The sequence below is a fragment of the Phalacrocorax aristotelis genome, chromosome 1, assembly GCF_949628215.1.
Source record: "Phalacrocorax aristotelis chromosome 1, bGulAri2.1, whole genome shotgun sequence".
In the NCBI taxonomy this organism is placed as follows: domain Eukaryota; kingdom Metazoa; phylum Chordata; class Aves; order Suliformes; family Phalacrocoracidae; genus Phalacrocorax; species Phalacrocorax aristotelis.
In genome coordinates this window covers 117,906,866-117,927,342 of record NC_134276.1, presented here as the reverse complement: position 1 = coordinate 117,927,342, position 20,477 = coordinate 117,906,866, and the positions used below count along the sequence as shown (strand labels likewise).

At 36.5% G+C, this 20,477-nt stretch overlaps 1 protein-coding gene across 6 annotated transcripts in view; it reads right to left on the bottom strand.

Annotated features, from left to right (window-relative positions):
• The window catches only part of DCAF6 (DDB1 and CUL4 associated factor 6), an 88,841-nt gene that overhangs the window by 39,568 nt on the left and 28,796 nt on the right, over positions 1-20,477 (bottom strand). For 4 of the 6 annotated variants that reach the window (XM_075103223.1, XM_075103239.1, XM_075103216.1 and 1 more), the window contains exons 5-10: positions 15,838-15,951; positions 14,649-14,784; positions 11,945-12,159; positions 9,909-10,002; positions 8,768-8,887; positions 7,707-7,952 (exon numbers count right to left, since the gene is read on the bottom strand). In XM_075103223.1, the coding sequence (XP_074959324.1) occupies positions 7,707-7,952; positions 8,768-8,887; positions 9,909-10,002; positions 11,945-12,159; positions 14,649-14,784; positions 15,838-15,951 (925 nt within the window). Of the gene's footprint in view, positions 1-2,212; positions 2,381-7,706; positions 7,953-8,767; positions 8,888-9,908; positions 10,003-11,944; positions 12,160-14,648; positions 14,785-15,837; positions 15,952-20,477 lie in introns of all 6 variants that reach the window. The other 2 variants (XM_075103201.1, XM_075103208.1) reach the window with 1 other exon arrangement.

The following is a 20,477-nucleotide window of genomic DNA, read 5'->3' as shown; positions in this document are numbered from 1 at the left end:
TTCCCCAATGAAAAGAAACGAGTTTCATTTGTTCCCTCCCATAATAGAGGAAGAAGGAACACAATGAAAGAAGCTGATGAAATATAACAGGAATTTCTTTTATTTACACACACAAAAAGGAAAAGGTAATGTAATCTTTTATCAAATTTCTTGAGAAATAATTGACCGAACAGATTAAATATTTAAATTTTAATTCCTCATTTTAAATCTTCCACTGTCTATAATGCTGAAGGGAACAAATTCTACCAGTCAGACCAAACAGCAAAAAGATATACATCCTAATGAGTTCTAAGTCAGGTAGCAAAACTGTTCTCCCTTCCTCTCCCCAGAAATAAATGTTTCCATAGTACTAAGTGAATCTGTCTTTCAAAGCGATTACTTAATAAAAGTAAAATGGTTAAATTTGCAAATTCACTGTCATCACACAAAGAATGAGGTGAATACTTGAATATGAGTTTTCTCCAAGGCTACATATGTGCTGTGTGGTTCCCTGGTGATCCCAAACAAAACAATTGGACCTTCCCATTTGTTCCCTTAAAATTCAAGGCACGTGGGAACTCAAAACTCCAAGAAGCAACGATGGGGGATCCAAACTAACTGGAATACATCTGTGACTCCCAGTCAAAGCAATTACTCAGCTTAAAGCTTCAAATTTTTGTCAGTATGGATCCTACAGTATGTTGACCCACAAGCAACTGTGAATAAAGAATTACATTCCATCCTTGAAGGAGCACTAAGAAAGAGATAGGTGAGACAGTATCAAGTGAAACTCAGACAAACTCATACTTTAGAGGTAGCAAAATATCCACCGATATGCCTCCAGTTGAAAATTCCACTGATACGGTTGTAACCAAACTCTTTTCCAACTTCAATTCAATGGGAAACAATTTAGTAAAAAAAAAGTTTTTAAAGTCATTCAAAAAGAAAATGGAAGCTCAATATCTATTGACTGTAAGTGTTGGCTATGGCTTTGCCTCTATCAATACCTATCTTTGAGTTAATAAATTCTAATGTTCAGTTTGCTGAAAAAAAAATTTGTGTTTTTTTTGGTAGGGTTTTTTTCCCCCCTGGCATGAAACTGCAGCCACCTACAAGAGCACTGCTACCATTGTTTTTCTTGTTCTCCTAATTTAGGTAACAGGCACCTATGGCTGCCATCCCTAGGACAAACACAGAGCCCTCCAGGTTTTACTGGTTTCCAAACATTCCGAAAACTCACTGTAGAATTTTCCAGAGTAGGAAGTGATTCAAAATTCAATAACTATATATTGTAACGAGAGCACTAGCCACTGTTATATCAAATTGTTCTGTAAGGCTCCAGATAAAGAAATAGATTGAACCATAGCAAGTCAAACTGTGAGTGTATGACACAATCCTTATAAGTAATTTAGCCACACCTCAACTGTCACAGAATTTATCCATAGAAGCAAGATTGCTAGACATTATTTCTCAACACAAAGTATGCTGATTTTCCACACAGCATGCAGCTCACTCATTTTTACATGGTGCCATGACAAACTTTGAAGCAAAGTTTATGCTTTAGGGTTTACCTATTTATTCATACGCATGCTTCTACCCTAACTTTCTCATATATATCTCCTTTTATTATAAAGATCTCCAAGGCTTTCTTGTAATAATTTTTAATCTCAATAAGACACGAGAAAGAGGATGGCGAAATGACGAGTCATTCTGTTCAAAACAGGAGAGCATATCTGGGGACTTTGGCTTGTTTTAAGTATTTTCACTGTACTTGCTGTAAAAGCATAGCATTTACGAGCGCCAAAATTCTGGTTTACTGAATTGTTACCCTGCTTTAAAACATATGCTAAGCCAAAGCCAAGTCTTAGATGTTACGATCGGGTACAATTAACATCAAAATGCAATTTCAAGTGTGTAAGTACCTTACTGTATTCAGTACACGGCAATTTCTTGCTCAACTGCTCTAACAAAACATTGCACATACCTGATACCATGCACCTAGGAAACTTTTTCCATATAGTATCGTTTAGCTATATAATCCAAACATGTTAGATAATTGAAAACTATCGATACTACTCTGTCCCTATCCATGTGATGATAAACACCACCACATGCAAGGTAAGACAAGCAGCAAATGCATTAACTGTCTCGTTCTGGAAGAGAAGCATCTCAGCAAACAGCAGCACAAACTATAACTACGTTAGCTGCTTAAGAAACCTTGACAAATGACAACCTGATGTCTGAGGGTCCTGTGAGGAGCCCTTAGAGGAGGACTGATCAGAGGACGACGACTGTGGTGCTGAACCCTCAGCTAGCTCTCGCTGTCTCTGTTGTTCTGCCTTCTTAAGCCTCAGTCGCTGCAGACCCCTACGGATTATAGCTAACTCAGGTCCCATTAACTCTGACAAACAGGGAGGGGGGGAAAAAAGTGTAAAAGAAAGAAGCATTGAATATACAATATACAGAAAAAGGAGGACGGGTGGGGGGACTGACCAAAGAGAGAAGCAACAGATACTAAGTGCAATTACAGTGGAAAAAAGCTAGGTAAATCATTTACTAACATCCAGAAATCATAAAATAAAATAAAGTATTGAAATTGTTTTTCTCTTCCTAAACTGATGAATCACAGGAGTTAAAAGTTCAGGATTCATGTCATACAATACACCCTCCCTCCCCATCTCCAACACTTAAACCATTTAACAAAGAATTATTTAACGAAAATAGATAGATCCTGACTGATTCAAAACAAAGCAAATACAGAAGTATTATTCATTTTCATGTTCCTAACACACTTAAACAAGAATATTTGTGGTGTAAAATTATGCAACTGTGGTCTACAGGTAAGTTTTCAAAATTAATGTCACAGCTTCCTGATTGGGGGCGGGGGGGAAGAAAAATTTTGATCAAAACAAACCTATCAAAAAAGTAAACTGGGGCTATGGAAATAGGTGGCAGAACAGCATCTAACCAAAAAATACACTGTACTACGAACTCATTTTTTATTCTCAGACATTACCAATGGGTGAGGATTCAAAGTCTGAAAACACCATTAAGTGGGTCCTATGGAGAAAATAAGTTATTGGATCATAAACAATTCTTAGTATCATTCTCTTAACAAACTATTCTTTCAGTTCCATGTTTAGAGACTTCACTGCTTTCGTTGTTTTGTCCTTATTCATTTGTCAGTTTTACCCTTTTGGCACGTACCAGTCCACTGTCTAATTAACAGTATTTTTTTGCAGCCTGCTATAAAACTAGGTGTCCTAGTAACTTTTTGGTTTTTTCCGTGCTCTTTGCAGATTTCCCCCACTTACACAAGTGCTCTATAGTAAGCGCTTCTCTTTATACAACACAGACTGTGACTTTATTAGCAATAGCTGAACACAACATTGAACTGAACCACTGCTGAACTACTCTTATCTATAACGTAGTACGGTAGAGAAGCTAATTCAGACTCAAATATTCATACCAAATGCACTAGCTAGTTCTCCTATGAACTGCTAGCCTAGACCTATCCTGAAGGTTTTTATATCAAGGGCACTTTTTGTAGATATGAGAAAATCTGCAAAGAAAAAAAAAAAATCAGTGCTATGACACATTAAAATACTAGAGAGCATTACACTGGCATATAAACTTTCATCCAAACAAAAGCTTTACAAATATTCTGTAACCCTGATTCACTCAATGAAGCAAACAAATTTTAAATTTTCCTTCATAAAAAGGAAGAAACCCAAAGACAGAATGCAATTGTTCAAAAATTAGTGGCAGGCACCAGTTAACAGTGAATAGTCATGAGCACCGATTTCCTCAGTCTAATACCACTTCTGGGAAATACATCCTGCCAGCTTATGGTTGATGAGGTATAACAAGAAGGAAAAAGATATACCTCCTAAAAGGAACACGGCAAAGAGATTTGCTATGAATATGAATAGTTTTCATGTGCCATGAACATTTATGGCAATTAGAACTCCAAAACAGTTTAGAAAATGCTTTTAAGGAAATTTCAACTACATATAAAATTGTAGTTTTCGCTACTTGCTGCTGATTCAGTTCCACTCAGTCCAGAGACAGTTGCAATTTAAGATGTAACAAGAATTAAAATTTAAAATGTAAAGAGATAACTACTATCCTGAATATGTTAAATGACAACACCTTTAAACACATTTCAGAATCTCTAAGCAAATGTTTATTTTGCCAGCAAATTGAGTGAGGAAATAGAAATGGGGAAAAAAAAACCCCACAGAAAAATTCCCAGCTATTACCACTTTCCCATTCAAAATTTAAAAGCAAAAGGTACCTTATATCAGAATACATATTAAGATTAAGCTTTGCCTTAATTAGTTAATTGCCTCCTTACGCCCAATGGTACCAATGTGTATCTGGAATATTATTTGTGGGGAAAAAACATTATTGTATTTTAGTTTTTTGTATCTGATGTTTATTTGTGGTTTAAAACTACAGCATCTTAAAACTAATGAAAAAAAATGAATTAATGGTTTCCACTGAATGGGCTGAGCAGGGCAAGAAAATAATTTTTTTTTCCTTAGTAGCAAGTATGAAAGTCTCCAGCAATTTTCTGTCTCATTATTAACAAAAAAAATTATTCAAACGCACTGACAAGAACAGGCTACTGAGATTTTGTACTGATCTTATTGATTATTTGCAACTTACTCGAATGTTCCAACAGTATTCTAGAATATACATTCTGACAGGCACACTTATCCCAAGAAGCTCCAGCACTGAACCATTTTTGTACTGACTCTATTTTGAACATGTACTTTTTAAAAATATTAAGAGACAAAGTAATTCAGATGTAGAAGCTCAAATGCTCACCACATGGCATATTTTCTGGAACACCATCCCAATGATATATTTTAATTATAATACATATGCAAAGGTATTGCTATTTCAAAGACAGGATTACCACCAGCGCCTGTGTTCAGTACAGAAATCTGCAGAAATGATTTATGGAAAGCTGTTTATAAGCCTGTTCCATTCTGTAGTATGAATTCATGCTCCAATTCTAAATAAGTCATTACCTGAAAACCTATTCTTCGTTTGCTCTTTACTACAATATTCAAATTTTATCTACCACCAGTTTATGCAAAATGATGCCTGAAAGCCTCTTGCTTTCCTTCTTCCGTTTTCCAAAAATGTTTCCCCAGTTATCCACCTTTCACAACACGCCTCCATCTGGTCTTCCTGTATTTAAACTGCTATTCCTGTCATCACTGTCCCTATCTGGTCACCCCAAAAAGTAGGTTTTATTCACCTCTAAAATGCAGCTAAACAAACTCAGGGAATCCTGTTCTTGATGCAGAGTGAAGTGTTTTCACATTTATAGACTAGAGACTAGGAGTAAGTAAGATCCCATAACTGAGCACCCTCATGGGTTATGTAAGTATACAAACACTGCAAGAATAGATATTCACATTCAAGCCTACCCATTCATAAACCCACTGCTACTGCTCTGCCATGACCTGCTCCCTCTGCCCAGGAGCTTTCCCACTCCCTGAACTTGCCCAAGTCACCGAAAGACTTGCTTTACAGTAAGTGTTTCAAAAGCAGTGCACACTAGACAAGATGCTTACTAGGTGTGCAAACGTAGAGTACTATTAAGCTTGCTCCTGCAGGAGTCCTGCAGACAATTTAAAGATGACACCTGGCCCTGGACACTAGAATCTGCATACAGCAATAAAGAATACCAGATCGAGTTTTGTTTGTTTCTGTGGGTTTAGAGTTGGGGTGGGTCACAGTGAATTTTTTTTTTTTTTTTTAAAGAATCAGCAGCCAATCTGACACCTGTTTAGATTTAGTCAAAGAACCTATCAAACATTATACAGTAAATTAGAAAGTACTCACTGCCTGTCAACAAACCCTTACCACTACCCCTTTCAAAACTGAATATATGGAGAGTCTTAAGTCCAAAGTAACACTGGGAAAGAGGAAATGCTTTTAGAGAAGATCTGGATTAAGAAATAACAACTTCAGCTTCATGCTAGCAGAATAAACTTTTACTTAGCAATTCAGACAGATTCAGAGATAAAGAGGAAAACACTTTTTCCAGTCAGCATGCATTCTTTAAAACGCAGGATAGAAAATGCGTCAAAATTCCAGAAATGCTCTCTAGTGAATTATTATTATGCAACCCACAAAGTTGCAGTGATATAGCTTGAAGCAATTACTTTTAATATGGGACATACTCTCCTGGCCAGTGTAAGCTCCAGAATATACCATATACTTTAAAAAAAATACATAAATAGATCAAAATGAACCCTTGGTATGTGCGCTCTTTGGTAGCTATCCCTCTGTACTAAAGACAGTGGCAGCTAAATTGGGTTGCATTAGAATTAGAGTAGACCCCTTAACCAATTTTTTGTGTGCGTATTGTGAAAAACTCGAGATTGAAGCAAGTTGACACCAATATTAATAAAAAACATAGATGACTAAAAGCCTCTGCTACTAAACAAGTTTTCTAGTATTCACTTATTCTAGAAATAGTATCTGGACTGGGTGTATTGTCACACTTGTGCTCACTGTTTGTTTCCTCTAAATAGTATGAGGCTAGTTGTAAGGTTTGAGAGGGTGAGAATGATACATTTAATGAATTTCAACTCATGTCTTTAGCTTCCCTGCCTTTCAGATACCTAATCGTTTCTCTCCTGTCCCAAAGACTTTGGCTGCAGCAGCCACAGTACATTGAATGGCATGTTTTTCCCTGGGAAATACCCATCTCCCCTTTACTCCAGAACATCCAGTTTAGGGCCTGAAGATGCTATCAGTCATCTTTTCCAATGACAAAGACCTTGATTTTTTTTTTACAATGGAATTGGTAAAAGACAAAAGGTGAATTTATACAAAAACCACAGGATTTTAAAATAATCGAGCCTGAACATGTAGGTGTTTCAGATCACATCCACCTTTCCACCGCAACTGTGAGGCCTAGAAATTTACTTTAAAAAAAGTGAAAATAAACTCTTGTCCAAATATTTAACTCTAAAGGCTGGGACATCTTTTCCTGCACAGAGATGGAAAATGTCAAGTCAAAGCATAAGGTGCTCTTTACTACGCAAATAAATTTCTGAGATTGACAGTGGAATATACTTTCTTCTTTTTCCCACAATGAGAATGTAAGCCTGTATTAAATACAGATTAGTTTCTTCAAGAAATACAAACTTTAAAATCAATATGTAGTATAATTTATTAACCAATAATGGAATATCATGTAAGGTCAGCCCTGTCTATCCAGACACTTTTGAGAAGCAAAAAAAAACCCAAACATTGCTGACTCGGAAATGTTGAGGATGTAGATTCCTACTGAAGAAGACACTCTCTTCTTCTATTGTAACAGGCATAGGTTCTCCTATTCATTGCACTGACGCTGCTACAGCCAAATCACAGTTGAAGTGTTACCTCTACACAGATGTTACTTATACTCCATGATGAGAACAATAACTTTAGAAAAAACAGGCAAAAAGTTTTTTATTTTCTACTTCAGAAGACAATATTGGCTATCCGCTTTGAGATTCCATCTTCAGATAAACATGGTTTTACTCTGTCTTTAAACCACAGCTGCGTTCACTTGGTGACTACAAAATACATAATCTCATTAAGGATGTGCAAGAAAGAAACCAGATTGAGATCAATTACCCAAAATATCCTAAAATAAAATTGTTTCTTATTGAAAGCATTTTTCATTAACAATGACAAGATGGATTTCTTCTCACCAGACTGATGGAGCACAGGTTGAGCTGAGGCCCCTAAAGATGGCCTTTGTTCATTATCAGGGGAGGATAATAATGAAGTTGAAGGGGGACTTTCTGTTGAAGATGATGTTGAAGGAGCTTGGGCTGACATTGTAGAAGAGGAAGATGATGGAAGTTGTTCAGAACCATCTACTTCCATTGCAGTTTCTGGTTCTGTACTAGGTGGTACATTATTAGTAGCAGGAGCATCTGTCCGATTAGTCCCACCTTTGATTGAAAATAAAAAGCAAGAAAAACAAGAGCCCAAAGGTAAATTTATTCTGTCTCTAAAGATCCTTTTGCATTAGCATTCATATACCAAACAAGTGTGCTCAGTTCTTCAGAGTACACTAAAAATTTAGTTTACACCTCAGAAAGGCTGATATTCAAGGCCTGTACATCCAGTATAACCATAATACCCGACAGTGGCTTCAAAAGGACACACGGCCCCCTCTAATTGGAGCAACATGGCTAAGTTTTGAAATACTTGGAATACTTCACAAATAAGATAGTCTTAAAACTTGCAATTTGTGATTAGATAGAAGGGGGTCTGGAGACACTGTATCCTTGAGTAGATTAAATAAGGGAAATGTACTAGAATAAGCTAGTTTAGTATTAGTAAGAATTGTATAACCAAGCAAAAAATGAACTGAGCATGCCCAGAGACTGAGTTCGACCAGCGGACACGGTGAGGAAGACTATCGATGACCACCAGAGGACCCTGGAAGACCACCAAGGAACACGAATGCGCATGCGTTAAGGACATTTGCAAATGTTAATGAATTCAAAGAACAGTATGAATATGGTAATTATTTCCTAGAAGTCTAACAAATATGTATATTTTGACAGCATATAGCCCCTGTGGTAAAGCAACTCTGTGCACGCATTAGGTGTAGAGATACCCTGTGCGCCTGGTGCCACAATAAAGAATGCCTGCTTTATAAAACTACAAATTGAGTTTTAGAGGGTTCTTATATTTGCTGACTTGTGGTATCGGCCATACTTTCTGTTGTAATTATTATTCTTGAAAAGAAGGAAATCACCTCTGGACCGCGATCTTCCTCGTCCTCGATTGCTTTGTGCAACTTCACTAGCTTCTTCAAACCATCTTGACAGCATGTCTGACATCCTCTGCATTAGAGAGACATTAGGACTTTGCTCCCCTGTAAAACAAGCAATGCCGAAGTTTTCTTTAAAGTTTACAAATGTGTTCAGTCCCCCCCCTTCATTTCTTCTTCCATTAAAAATACCTCTGCGCTATAAGCTACGTAACTAGTAATCCTCTGAACCACCTTCTTTTTTCAGCCCAATAGTACAGAGCAAGAATTGCCAGCTGAGCATGGTACCACATAAAAACCAGCGGTCCTTCCTCCTTTTCTGTTTTACGATTACCTGCAGCTTTTATATACATGATGTTGTGAAATTTGTGTCATTCAGTTTTAAATGCTGGTTAAATAAGTTAAGAATGCCTATCAATTTATCATTAAACAATGAAAGAGCAGAAAGACTAGCATAAAATTAGAACATGATGTTTTTAACATTTCCAAAAGGCTTCTTCATGACTTAGACTTTCCTCATAAGGACAATTTAATACAACAGAGTTCTTTTACGGTATTTTGGTTTCATACTTTGGATCAAGTGTCAGGATGGCAAAGACTCACAAGCAGCAAAATCTTTGACATATTTCCTACATAACTCCAAACATTTTCTTCTCATTTCATTTCTGGTTTTATTACATATGAAACAAAATTTGTTTCAAGAGAGAAGATAGGAAAATTCCATTTGTACAGGGCTGCAATAGAATTTGAATTTTTGGGTTTTGTGTTCTGTGAAAAGTGGCTAGGTTTTTTGGTTTTGGTTTGGTGGTTGGTTTTTTGTTTTGGTTTTTTGTTTGGTTCTGTTTTTTAAACACATTTTTTTAAATCACTGTAGAATCGTAGTTCTCTGTTAAATTCTAAGAAAACAATCTTAAGACCTCGCTGATTATTAATGCATGGACAAATTAATCTGAAGCACTTACATATTTCAGGAATACTTAAGAAAAATTGGAAAACAATCCACTACCACCACCCCCTAACCAAACACCACCAAACAAAAAAAGAAACCACACACAACAAAAAACAACAACCAAAACAAAGCACACAAGCAAAGACAACAACCCCCCGCCAACTGCAAACACTTTACCATCTCTTTCTCGTTCACTCTCAGGCCTTGCTCTTGGTCCAGTATCTGACCAATCCCCTCTTAGCCGCAAACGTTTAACAGGAGGTTGCCGTAACTGGGGGGGAAAGAGGAAGGAAGGAGGAAAAAAAAAAGAATAGAAAGGTATTACAAAGCTATTTATGTCTATTTATGTTTATCTTGGACAGTACAGAATTCTAAGTGTAAATATAAATGCAATACCTCCACCTTCCTAAGTTACGTAAATCTGTAGCTGTTTCAAAAAAATGGAATGTCAGCCATATGTCCAGATCAGCTATGAATAAGCACAACACTATACCAATAGAACACAAGAGTTTTAGCCACACAGAAGTTCAGATTAAATCAAGGACTCTCAGAGCTAATGCAGCCTTTATTTTATGCAATACTAACTTCACTATGTTAATTGAGGCTTTCCATACTGAACAATAATAATTAAGGTTTTCCAGAAATCACCCTGAACTCTGCAAAAATATTTACCTCTTCATGTTAAAAACTGTATGGCAGCTTCAGTTTAATGAAATGTGGATTTGCAATTAAGCAAAAGGAAAAAACAATCGGGTGTTAACAAACCAAAAGAAATGTATGAAAATAAACTTTATTTTTTAACCTGTGTTTTTAAAAAAATTTGTAATTTTTTTTTCCAGCAAGAAGTATAAAACATGTACTATATAGGTAGTGTTATTTTCTGCGACTTGAGGAGAAACAAGTAGTGCTTTGAACATTCAGAAAGGCAGTACAGAGTTTGAAATTAAGTGTATTGGCTGGATATTTCTGGATATTTCTAAAAAATATATTCTGGATATTTCACTTTTTTTTAAAAAAAAAGTGAACAGTTGTGCTGACAATTATATTATATGCAAAACCCCTGTGGTGGAAATGTATTAAAGTGTTAACTTTCAGGAGCCAGCAGACTCGGGAAGAAAGCTTTACAGTCCTTCTACTCTATACACCTCAAAGCCAGACTGAATAAAAATAGCATTTAAGGAAAATCATCTAGCAAGAAGAGATTACAGGACATATTCTGTGTCTACAAAAGAAAAGAATACATAGGATCTGCTATTAACACATGGTCACGATCTTCTCTCTCTATAGTGACTGGGCAGTCAATTCTCCACCAAATTACTTCACATCAGATTAACATTGCATAGAAGAAAAGGACAAGTGCAGAACCATTCATGCATCACAATTTTTCTGGATTCCTCTTTGCTTTCTCCTGCCTCAGCGAGGTAACAGTGTAACTCAGCTGGACATTCTGCCTCAGTCCTAGGGATCTACACCCACTTCTGATCAAGAATAGTTGTACTAGTAATAGCAGCCTGTGGCCCCGTAAATACAACATAGTCATTGCTAGTAACAGGCCACAGGCTTAATATGAAGCTAACGACACAAGCCTCACACTTGCCAGGCTTTGCCTGAACTTCACTTACTTGGAGCCTTCTTTTAGCTCATTTAGCTGCAACAGCAACGGTCTAGCACCCAGGTGATTATCACCTAATTTGCTTCAGTTTTGCTTAGATTTACATAGGTATGTGGTGTACAACCTGTTGTTAACGTTTTTGATATATAGAGGAACTCCAGATACCTAAAACTGTGTAAGAAAACTACCTATGACCACAGGATACTGATACAGCATAAAGTAGTACATCACTGAGTGTTATGAATACATGATGAATACTTTGAATACAAAGAGTATTTATACTTGATGTCAAAGAATGTGGTTTTCGTGGCACAGAAAATAACAGGGAATACATCTCAATTACAAAAGTGACCTGCCACTCTTGCTGGTCTTACAACCTGAGGTTCACATAGATGCCTTCTCACCTTTAGGAGAGGGAAACCAGACAAGAAAAGCGAGAATGGCAAAATATTGTAAATATGCAAATTTTGTAACACAATCTACTTGTCCCATCTCAGTCTATGAACACCAACATTAATTTAAGACTAATTTAAAGGGAAATACAACAGATACGTGTGCCAAAAGAAAAAACAAATGAAAACAGGTCATCTTAATCACTTGCCTCTTCCCGTCTCTCTTCAGCAGAAGGAACTTTAAGTTCTCGTGCTGTGTCATCCTTGGGATCAAACAAGTATATGTAATCCGAAGAGTAGCTAACGAGGATCTCTTGACCATCTTCACTATAACATAGAGATGTTACTCTGCAGGATTTGTTATTGAGATGAGGAGGAACAAAACGTGCCACCATTCCAACAGTGCCCCTACCAGCATAATTCCCTATATTAAAAGATGGGGGGGAAAGAAATTACACATTTACTATTGCTAATTTTCAACAGTTTCAATACACCCCTTATTTGAAATCCAACTAAAGATGATCAGACAAAAACTAAGTATCCTGCAGCTTCTGCATTAAATTGGACCTGAATAGTTGCATATCAGATCTTACTAGCATTTAATATTTTTGTTGGTAAACACTATGTACATCATAAAAAAAAGAAAACACATGTACCACATACTGCCCTGGTTTCAGCTGCGATAGAGTTAATTTTCTTCATGGTACCTACTATGGGGCTACATTTTGGATTTGTGCTAAAAACAGCCTTGATAATGCAGAGGCGTTTTAGTTGTTGCCAAGCAGTGCTTACACTAAGTCAAGGAATTTTCAGCTCCCCATGCTCTGCCAGGTGCACTAGAAGCTGGGAAGAGACACAGCCAGGACAGCTGACCCCAACTAGCCAAAGGGATATTCCATACCATATGACACCATGCTCAGTATATAAAGCTGGGGGAAGAAGAAAGAAGGGGTGACGTTCAGAGTGACGACGTTTGTCTTCCCAAGTAACCATTACACGTGATGGAGCCCGGCTTTCCCGGAGGTGGCTGAACACCTGCCTGCCCATGGGAAGGAGGGAATGAATTCCTTGGTTTGCTTTGCTCCTGTGCGCAGCTTTTGCTTTCCCTATTAAACTGTCTTTATCTCAACCCACGAGTTTCCTCACTTTTAGTCTTCTGATTCTCTCACCCATCCCACCAGGGGGGGAGTGAGTGAGCAGCTGGCTGGTGCTAACCACGACACATACTCATCACATGATGGTGTGTGTATGCTGTCAAATGTACTACAAGTGGAAGTTTTGGAACCTAAGAACATTTACACAATAATAATGTAGATCTGTACCTACACATAAATTAGAAAGGAATTAATTATATGAAACTTTGAAAATCTAGGACATACATCTCTTATCTACCCAGAAAGGTTTAAAAAATACTAGGGTTTATTTGAGACATAACAACACTGTCACTTTGAAACCACAGAACTACATAGTGTGTTGGACTTAGGCTTCCCTGACAACTCACCTCCATGCCACAGAGTAAAACAATCTTAAATTCTAGAATTATATGTTTGTGAGCAGATAGAAGTTACTATAAGAAGATCTAACACTGAGAAACACAGACTTTTCCAAAACTTCATAAGTAGCAATGTAACTGTTTCCTGCATGGCATATCTGTTGTGGCTTAGTATGTGCAAGTCCGTCCTTGACCACAGACAAGTCCAGAGCTTATCATCTCACACTACATAAGGACTGAAAGTTTTAAATGAAAATCAATAGTTTGCTCACTAGTCATGGAATACTTCACCTCTTAAAACAAACAAACCCCACCAAAAACTACACCCAACCCCACCCCCCCACCCCACCCCCAAAAAAACCACACACACACACCCCCAATCCAAAAATAAACAACAAACACTATACCAATATAACCAGGAAAACTACACTCTTCAAAATTTTTTCTTTTCTCTCCTTTACCCTATAGGCCAGCGTACCTAAATTCATCGCATTCCTGTATCATTACAATACAAGAGCAGGTACATAGTACCTTTTAATCAACCCCCAAGAATCTGTTCCTCAGGCAGTTCTCACAGAATTTTGCTGACTAATGTGATGAAAGGGAGAGATCTTATACGAATGTTAGCCTGATGAGAGGGGTATTTTTATGCTTATTGTGTGATTTTTACTGTTTCCTTTCTTCTCCATCACAATCATCAACAGGAAAATGCTGCAAGAAATTACAGATTTTGTCACACTGATTACTTGCATGAATGTGTATGCGCAGCTATGTATATTAACTCCTATGTGTCCAAACAAACACTGATCATACATGGTAACAAAGAGATATGTTAGAACTCCATAATGCGTTTTTACATGTTCCCTGAAATTTTTTTGTAAAATCCTTAGGTAAGCTTGTGAAGCATGCTAGCTTTCACCTGAAGAATTTGTAGCTTTTCAGTGAAGTTATGTTAGATATAGCAACAACTACTGCAAAGCTAAGCATATTGCATGATATTATAGAGTTCATGAGACCCCCTTCCCATAAGACGCAACACATTCCAGCATGGCAGAGTACAAGAAGATAAGAACTTAATTAAAATTCAGGTGGACCACTGCAGGCTGCGTTCACTAGCTTTTTGGAACCTCAGAATCACATGTTTCAAGACAGAAGAAGAGACATTAAAAGTGTCTTTTTCTGCATTCTGTATACAACATATTTTAAAATGGATGAAGTTATTAACTTTACTTACTTGAAGATTTATGTATTAGCAAATATTAGAGTGAAATGACTATAATTACAAAGCATAGTTCTCAGAGAAGAAAGTTACACTTTCTCAGTATTGCACTTCAGCCATTCACCATCTGTTTTGAAAAAAAGAACCAGAAATTGGAACTGCAAATGGTTAGAAAAAGCTTACTGGAAGGCATGGTTCCTACCTGTTGCTCTTGTACCAAGCATTCGCCGATCATATATTCTTACTGAGCTATCAGAACAACCCACAGCAAGATAATACGGGATTGGAGGACAGATAGCAACAGAAGTGGCGGCACGCCGACAGTTTATTAAAATATCCTGGAACAAATGAAAATACAGCATTCAAATAATAGCTCTGAACATTTGAAGTATAATTCCATTTTTTACTTCAGGACACAGGCCCATTAGTCAAGGAGGTTTTGAGAAAACTAGTTCTGGCCCTGTGAAGACAGACTGTAAATATGTCAAACAGAAAAGCCACTGCAAAGAAGGAAAACTATCAGAGAAAGAAATATAGCACAAGATCAACTAAAAAAGAAAACAAACAAACTAAAACATACCACAGGAACAAACATTTAAGAATAGATAAGCATAACAACTACAGATTTATAAACTAGCTTGCACCTTGGATTTTCCTATGGAAACATAGATAACTGTTCAGTCAGAAGAGTACCCGATACACAGGAAGAGTGTAAATTAATTTAAAAGGATCAGAGTAGATTTCACCTACTGGCACTTAACTGGATAGAGGAAAAGAAAGAAAGAAACCCCTAGAACTGGTAAATATGCACAAAGCAGAATAAAATTGATCGAGAGTAGTAATAGATTCTTTGGTGTCACTTTTTCTCCAATTCAGTATTAAAACTGTTTCTGAAATCCAAACACAGTGGACACCACCAATACCTTACCTTCTAGGGAGCAATACCAGTGACTATTTTGATCTAGTATAATTCATTACCAAATTTTTTCTTACACAGGGACAAAGAATGCTCAAGAACACAAGGCTGCTAATTATTTTCAGGGCTCATTTTTTGCCTCTAACTCCTCACTCTATAGTAACTAACATAAACCAGACCAAGAGATTTAATTTCAACATAGATTCTTTTCTACAATATCTGAAGCCTCACACCAAAGTTTATAAACTAAAAAATGCCAAAGGAGATACTTAAATAAATTTTTAAAAATTAAAAAAAAAAAAGAAAGAAAAAAGACTCCCCAAACTTTTTTTGTTTCTTGGGAAACATGTTGTCATCTCCACCAACGACCCTGAAATCTATTATTTCTAAAAGCCTTACCAGAATTCATATCCTATGTTTGTATGATGTACAGCTCTACATTTAGGTCATCTTTATTAAAAGATTTCACTCTTACATCTTTACAATCTTCCTTTGTGCAACTTGTTTTGATTCGAGTATCAAACCATCTTACAGTGCCATCTTCACCACAAGAGAGGAAAGTATAGGGATCATTTGGTACTGTCATAATCTGCTCAAAAAAAAAAAAAGGATTAATACTTCCAGAAATACCATTAATATGAAGACAAAAGCATCAACATTTTGAGCAGCAGTAAATACTGAAGCAATTATGACTCAAGTCAAGGTTTCTATTGCCATGAAGAGGAAAACTGAAAAACTGCTGATGTTTCTTCATTTTCAAGAAAAGGTTTGGACTACTGAAGTTAAAACAGACTTGTGGAATGTTGCGTAAGATTAAATATTTATAGGTCAAAGCTTACAGTTATTTCTACTATCTTTTAATAAGCAACATATATTTACTGCAATCAGTTTTCAGATAAGTAATCAATTTTCTGCAATAATTCAACAGAAGCTCAGTTTATTCTCCATCAAGTAATAGAAAACAATAACAAACAAAACCCTCAGAAGTCTGAATGACATGAAAATACTAGATGGCTTTTATTCCCATTGGGCCATTCCTTTACGTTCAAAGTAGTCCCTTGAAGTGACTATGCATTAAAGGCCATTACTAACATACCCCATCACTGAAACTTTTACTTTTTAAGAGCACACTGTATTGTACCATTTTCCTGACCTCAGCCCTTCTCAAACTAGCGAGACTCCATCTGAGACTCCCTATGTGTGGCTTCACTCAAGAAGCCCTCCTTAAGAGAAAACAAAAAGGCAAGCAACCATAATGTTAAAGCTGAATTCCACAGGTCAATGAATGCACATGAAACATCATGTTTTCATACGCTATCCCTTAAATACAAAACAGAGAATGTGTGGAAACTAGCAGTATTTTTCTTTTCTTACACTACTGCTATTATCAGTAATGTCATAGAAATTTATAAAGCTACAAAAACCCTCAAAAATAGCATAAGACACTAATCTAACACAGAGCAGACGAGTGATTCTTTAACACTTTTTATGTGATGATTTTCTCCCCTCCTTGCCCCCCGCCCCAACTCTTATTAAAAGTAATCTATAGATATCTGTAAATCTCCCTACCTAACATGGGGTTGCAAAGGTAATCTCTGCAGAATTCAGCATTTCTTCTTGTAATGCTCAGTATATTAACTGAGACAATGTGTGCTGGGCCAAATCTTATTGCTGACAAACAAGAAGTTTAGCAGAAAGAACACAGCCAAGATTTTAATAACAATGGAGCAATAAACTTCTGAGCTATAATCATTATTCCTCAATATGTTAGTGTAACATACTGAAAAGCATTTTTCACTACACGTTCAAATTAATTTTATGTGTAGTTAAAAAAGCCAACAATTTTTTGTCAATCCACTAAATCCTTCCAGCATTTTTGCTGTATTTTCAATGCACAGCTTTCACTGAAAACATTTACTTTGTTCCAAGAATATTGCTGAATGTGGTAGAACACAGCACGCTCTTATTTCTAGTAGCTGTATTTTATTTTTTTGTTCATACTGATACTATTTCACAACATACACGTAAGAGGTTAGTACATACCTCTGCTTGCACATGCCGATTTTTATGCAGGGTGTTTAAAAACATACGAAGTACTTTATAAGCATTAAAGTAGAGAAATTGAGAAGTGCAGACTCCAATAATTAAGAGTCATTGTTGCTATATTTGAGTTCAACAAGTGTGCATTATATACATAAAATGCTTTTTTTACTAACTAAAAAATAATTTGCTATTTAACTTTAAAATATATAGCTATATGATCATTTTGCTGTATTGAAAATATGAAGGTTAAAAGTTGTCCATAAATATTTCTTTCTGAAAGGCAATTAACATGAAGGGCAATGAAGAAAAGCATTTGGCTGAGTGAAAATAAACTTGTAACGGCCTTGTGTTTCAAGGTCTTCTCCCTCCTTCTCTGCTTATTCTATTCTCCCCAAGAATTAAAAACAATTGTCCAATTATCTCACAGTTCGTAACAATCTACAAAATTTCCACATTCCTCTGCTTCAATGGATGTTTTTGTAATGTCTTGAACTGTCACAAACTCCAAGTTTAAAACACAGTATAAATTCAAACCACATTCAAATTTAGAATTAGTACCTCAGGGGCAGATGATGGTAGCTTTTGTTATTTAGAGAATCCAATGAGTCAAAGTTCTATATTTAATACGATGATGTGGTTACATACAGCTGGGCAGTAACATCATGATGTTTTGAAATTATTTTCCCACTCCAGAAGACTCCCAGTGACAAAGTTGCCTTATGTCAGAAGCTGAGGCTGTATCTCAGCCATTTGCTTAAAAACCCCTGCTATTTACTCTATTATATGCTCATACATCAAGGCTCAAAAAAAGGTCTGCTACACCACACAATAACCCATGCATTTAATGTTCAAATATCAGGTTTAAGACACAGTAACAGAATTTATAGTATTTATATGAAGTACCTCCCAAAATGTTTTATAAACCTATCTTATTGAAGACTTTGAAGAGAGCGCCAATTTAGATGCGTTAAACCTCAGTGCAAAACAGGGTAAGAAAAATAACTTCAGAGAGAGGCACGGTTGTTAAAATAGTCAATGTCATATAGGGGTTTTGACATTCTTCACATTAACTGTGTTTAAAAACAGTATAAACAACCAAAACAATATCACACTACTGTCATTCAAAACAACAATAAAGCCCTCTTGGTAACATTATTTGCTGAATAAAAATCATCCCCAATACCACCATTTTGACTGTGCAATATAGCAGTCAAATGTCCATACTCTTTTAAACTAATGATTTTGAAGACATTTACTATATTCTGTACAACTAGTTACTGTTCAGTTATAGTCATTCTATACAGACAATAATAAAACTTGCATCTTGACTTGTTAGACTGTTGGGCTGTCCATATTCTAAAATATTTTTCAAACTCTTACTGTCTGTTTTGACAAGCTTAACTTGTAGTATGTATCAAATTTATATTTATCTGGTTTAATAGCTTGCAATGTGCGTACCGCCATTACCGACGACACCACCTTGTGAAGAGACAACCGGAATTTCGTATTACATGTTAGAAGAATTATGTTCGAGCCTGGAGCCTTTGGTACTACTCCTGACCCACAAGCACAACTGGCAACTGCTTTCATTGAATTTTCCCAGTTTGATCATTGGTTTGCAGCACCACCTGGTGTCAGTCACTTCATGTAATCAACCTAGCTGTTGGTCAACCCAAACTCAGGCAGATCAAAACTTAAAGCTGCCACAGTGACTTCTCGTGGTGACTTTATGAGCTGCCACCAACTCTCATTTGCAGTGCTCTGAGCAGCCTAGCCCACAGCCCCTTCACTCACCCAAACCCACTGCTCTAATGACATTTCTACCACAACCTTCATGTGTCCCCAGCACAGTATCCATAACTCTTGCCTATTTTCAGGATCATAAATGTTTCATGTAATACTCACAGCTAGCTACCAAAGAAACAGAGGTACCAGCTGAGCCAGTAACTGGTTGCTCCTCAAGCCTGCAACCAGCCAGCAAGGGGAGGCTCTTATTTCCCCAGAAAGACACAATGCAACAACCTGACAGACCCCCTCCTCAACAAGGACATTTCGGCTTTAAGACACAGCATCTTGGTCTCAGATGTTCTTATGAAAAGGCAGGGTTTTTTGAGATACAGAGGACATCCAATCAACTTGCAGAATCCACAGACTAGCAAATAGACTACTATATATAGTAAACTTCAGTGAGAACTGAGGCAGTTTAAGCTTCTGATTGGGGGCCACAAGGACTGATGCTATTCAAAGGAAACAGTAGTTTCTCAGTCCAAACAAATCTTAAAAATAAAAGCAGACAATGTGAGCCTGGGATCCAGAATCATGTTTTGCAAAACTGAAAATTTGGTCTTGTATTAAACCCAGTCAAAACAAATGCAAAACAAAACCACAAGTGCCAGAAACGGGCTGAATACTGCAAGGTTCACTCAACTGACATAAAAAGTTACCCTGCAGTCAGGAAGTGTTTTTGACAAAACCTTTAATGGAACATGTGTACTTTTACTACATGATCAAAAATTAATTCTGGCAGTACTTCAGCCATTTTCTTTTCTCGCATAACCTTTTCACATGCCCCCATTTTTTTAACAGTTTTAAATATTTTGTTCACTTAACATACAAAGGAAGAGATTTAAAAGCTTGCTATGAAATCTGAGCTAAATAGTTAAAAAAGCAATATATTTGAGATGACTTTTCCCCATGTGTGTACTGTGGTAGTGTTTAAAAAAAAAAAAACAACAACAAAAAACTTGAAACATTTCTAACCTAAGAATGAAATAGCAGTATTTTTTGTTTTAAGCACACTAAGTTTTACAAGCAGCAGATTTTACTGTCCTTAGAATAAATAGATCAATAAATCTGATTATCTTCTTAATTAACACTTTTCTTCTTTACTGGCCTATTCATATGAACAAAACTTCCACGGGAGAACTGAAAACACTGGCTCTAAGTTTACACATAAAGAGTTAACTAGAATACAAAATAAAGAAGTTACCTAAAACTGTAAATACATTTTTCAGATTAAGATATTCACCCATGCTGAAATAAGCATTTCTTAGAAGGATTTAAATTGTGAAA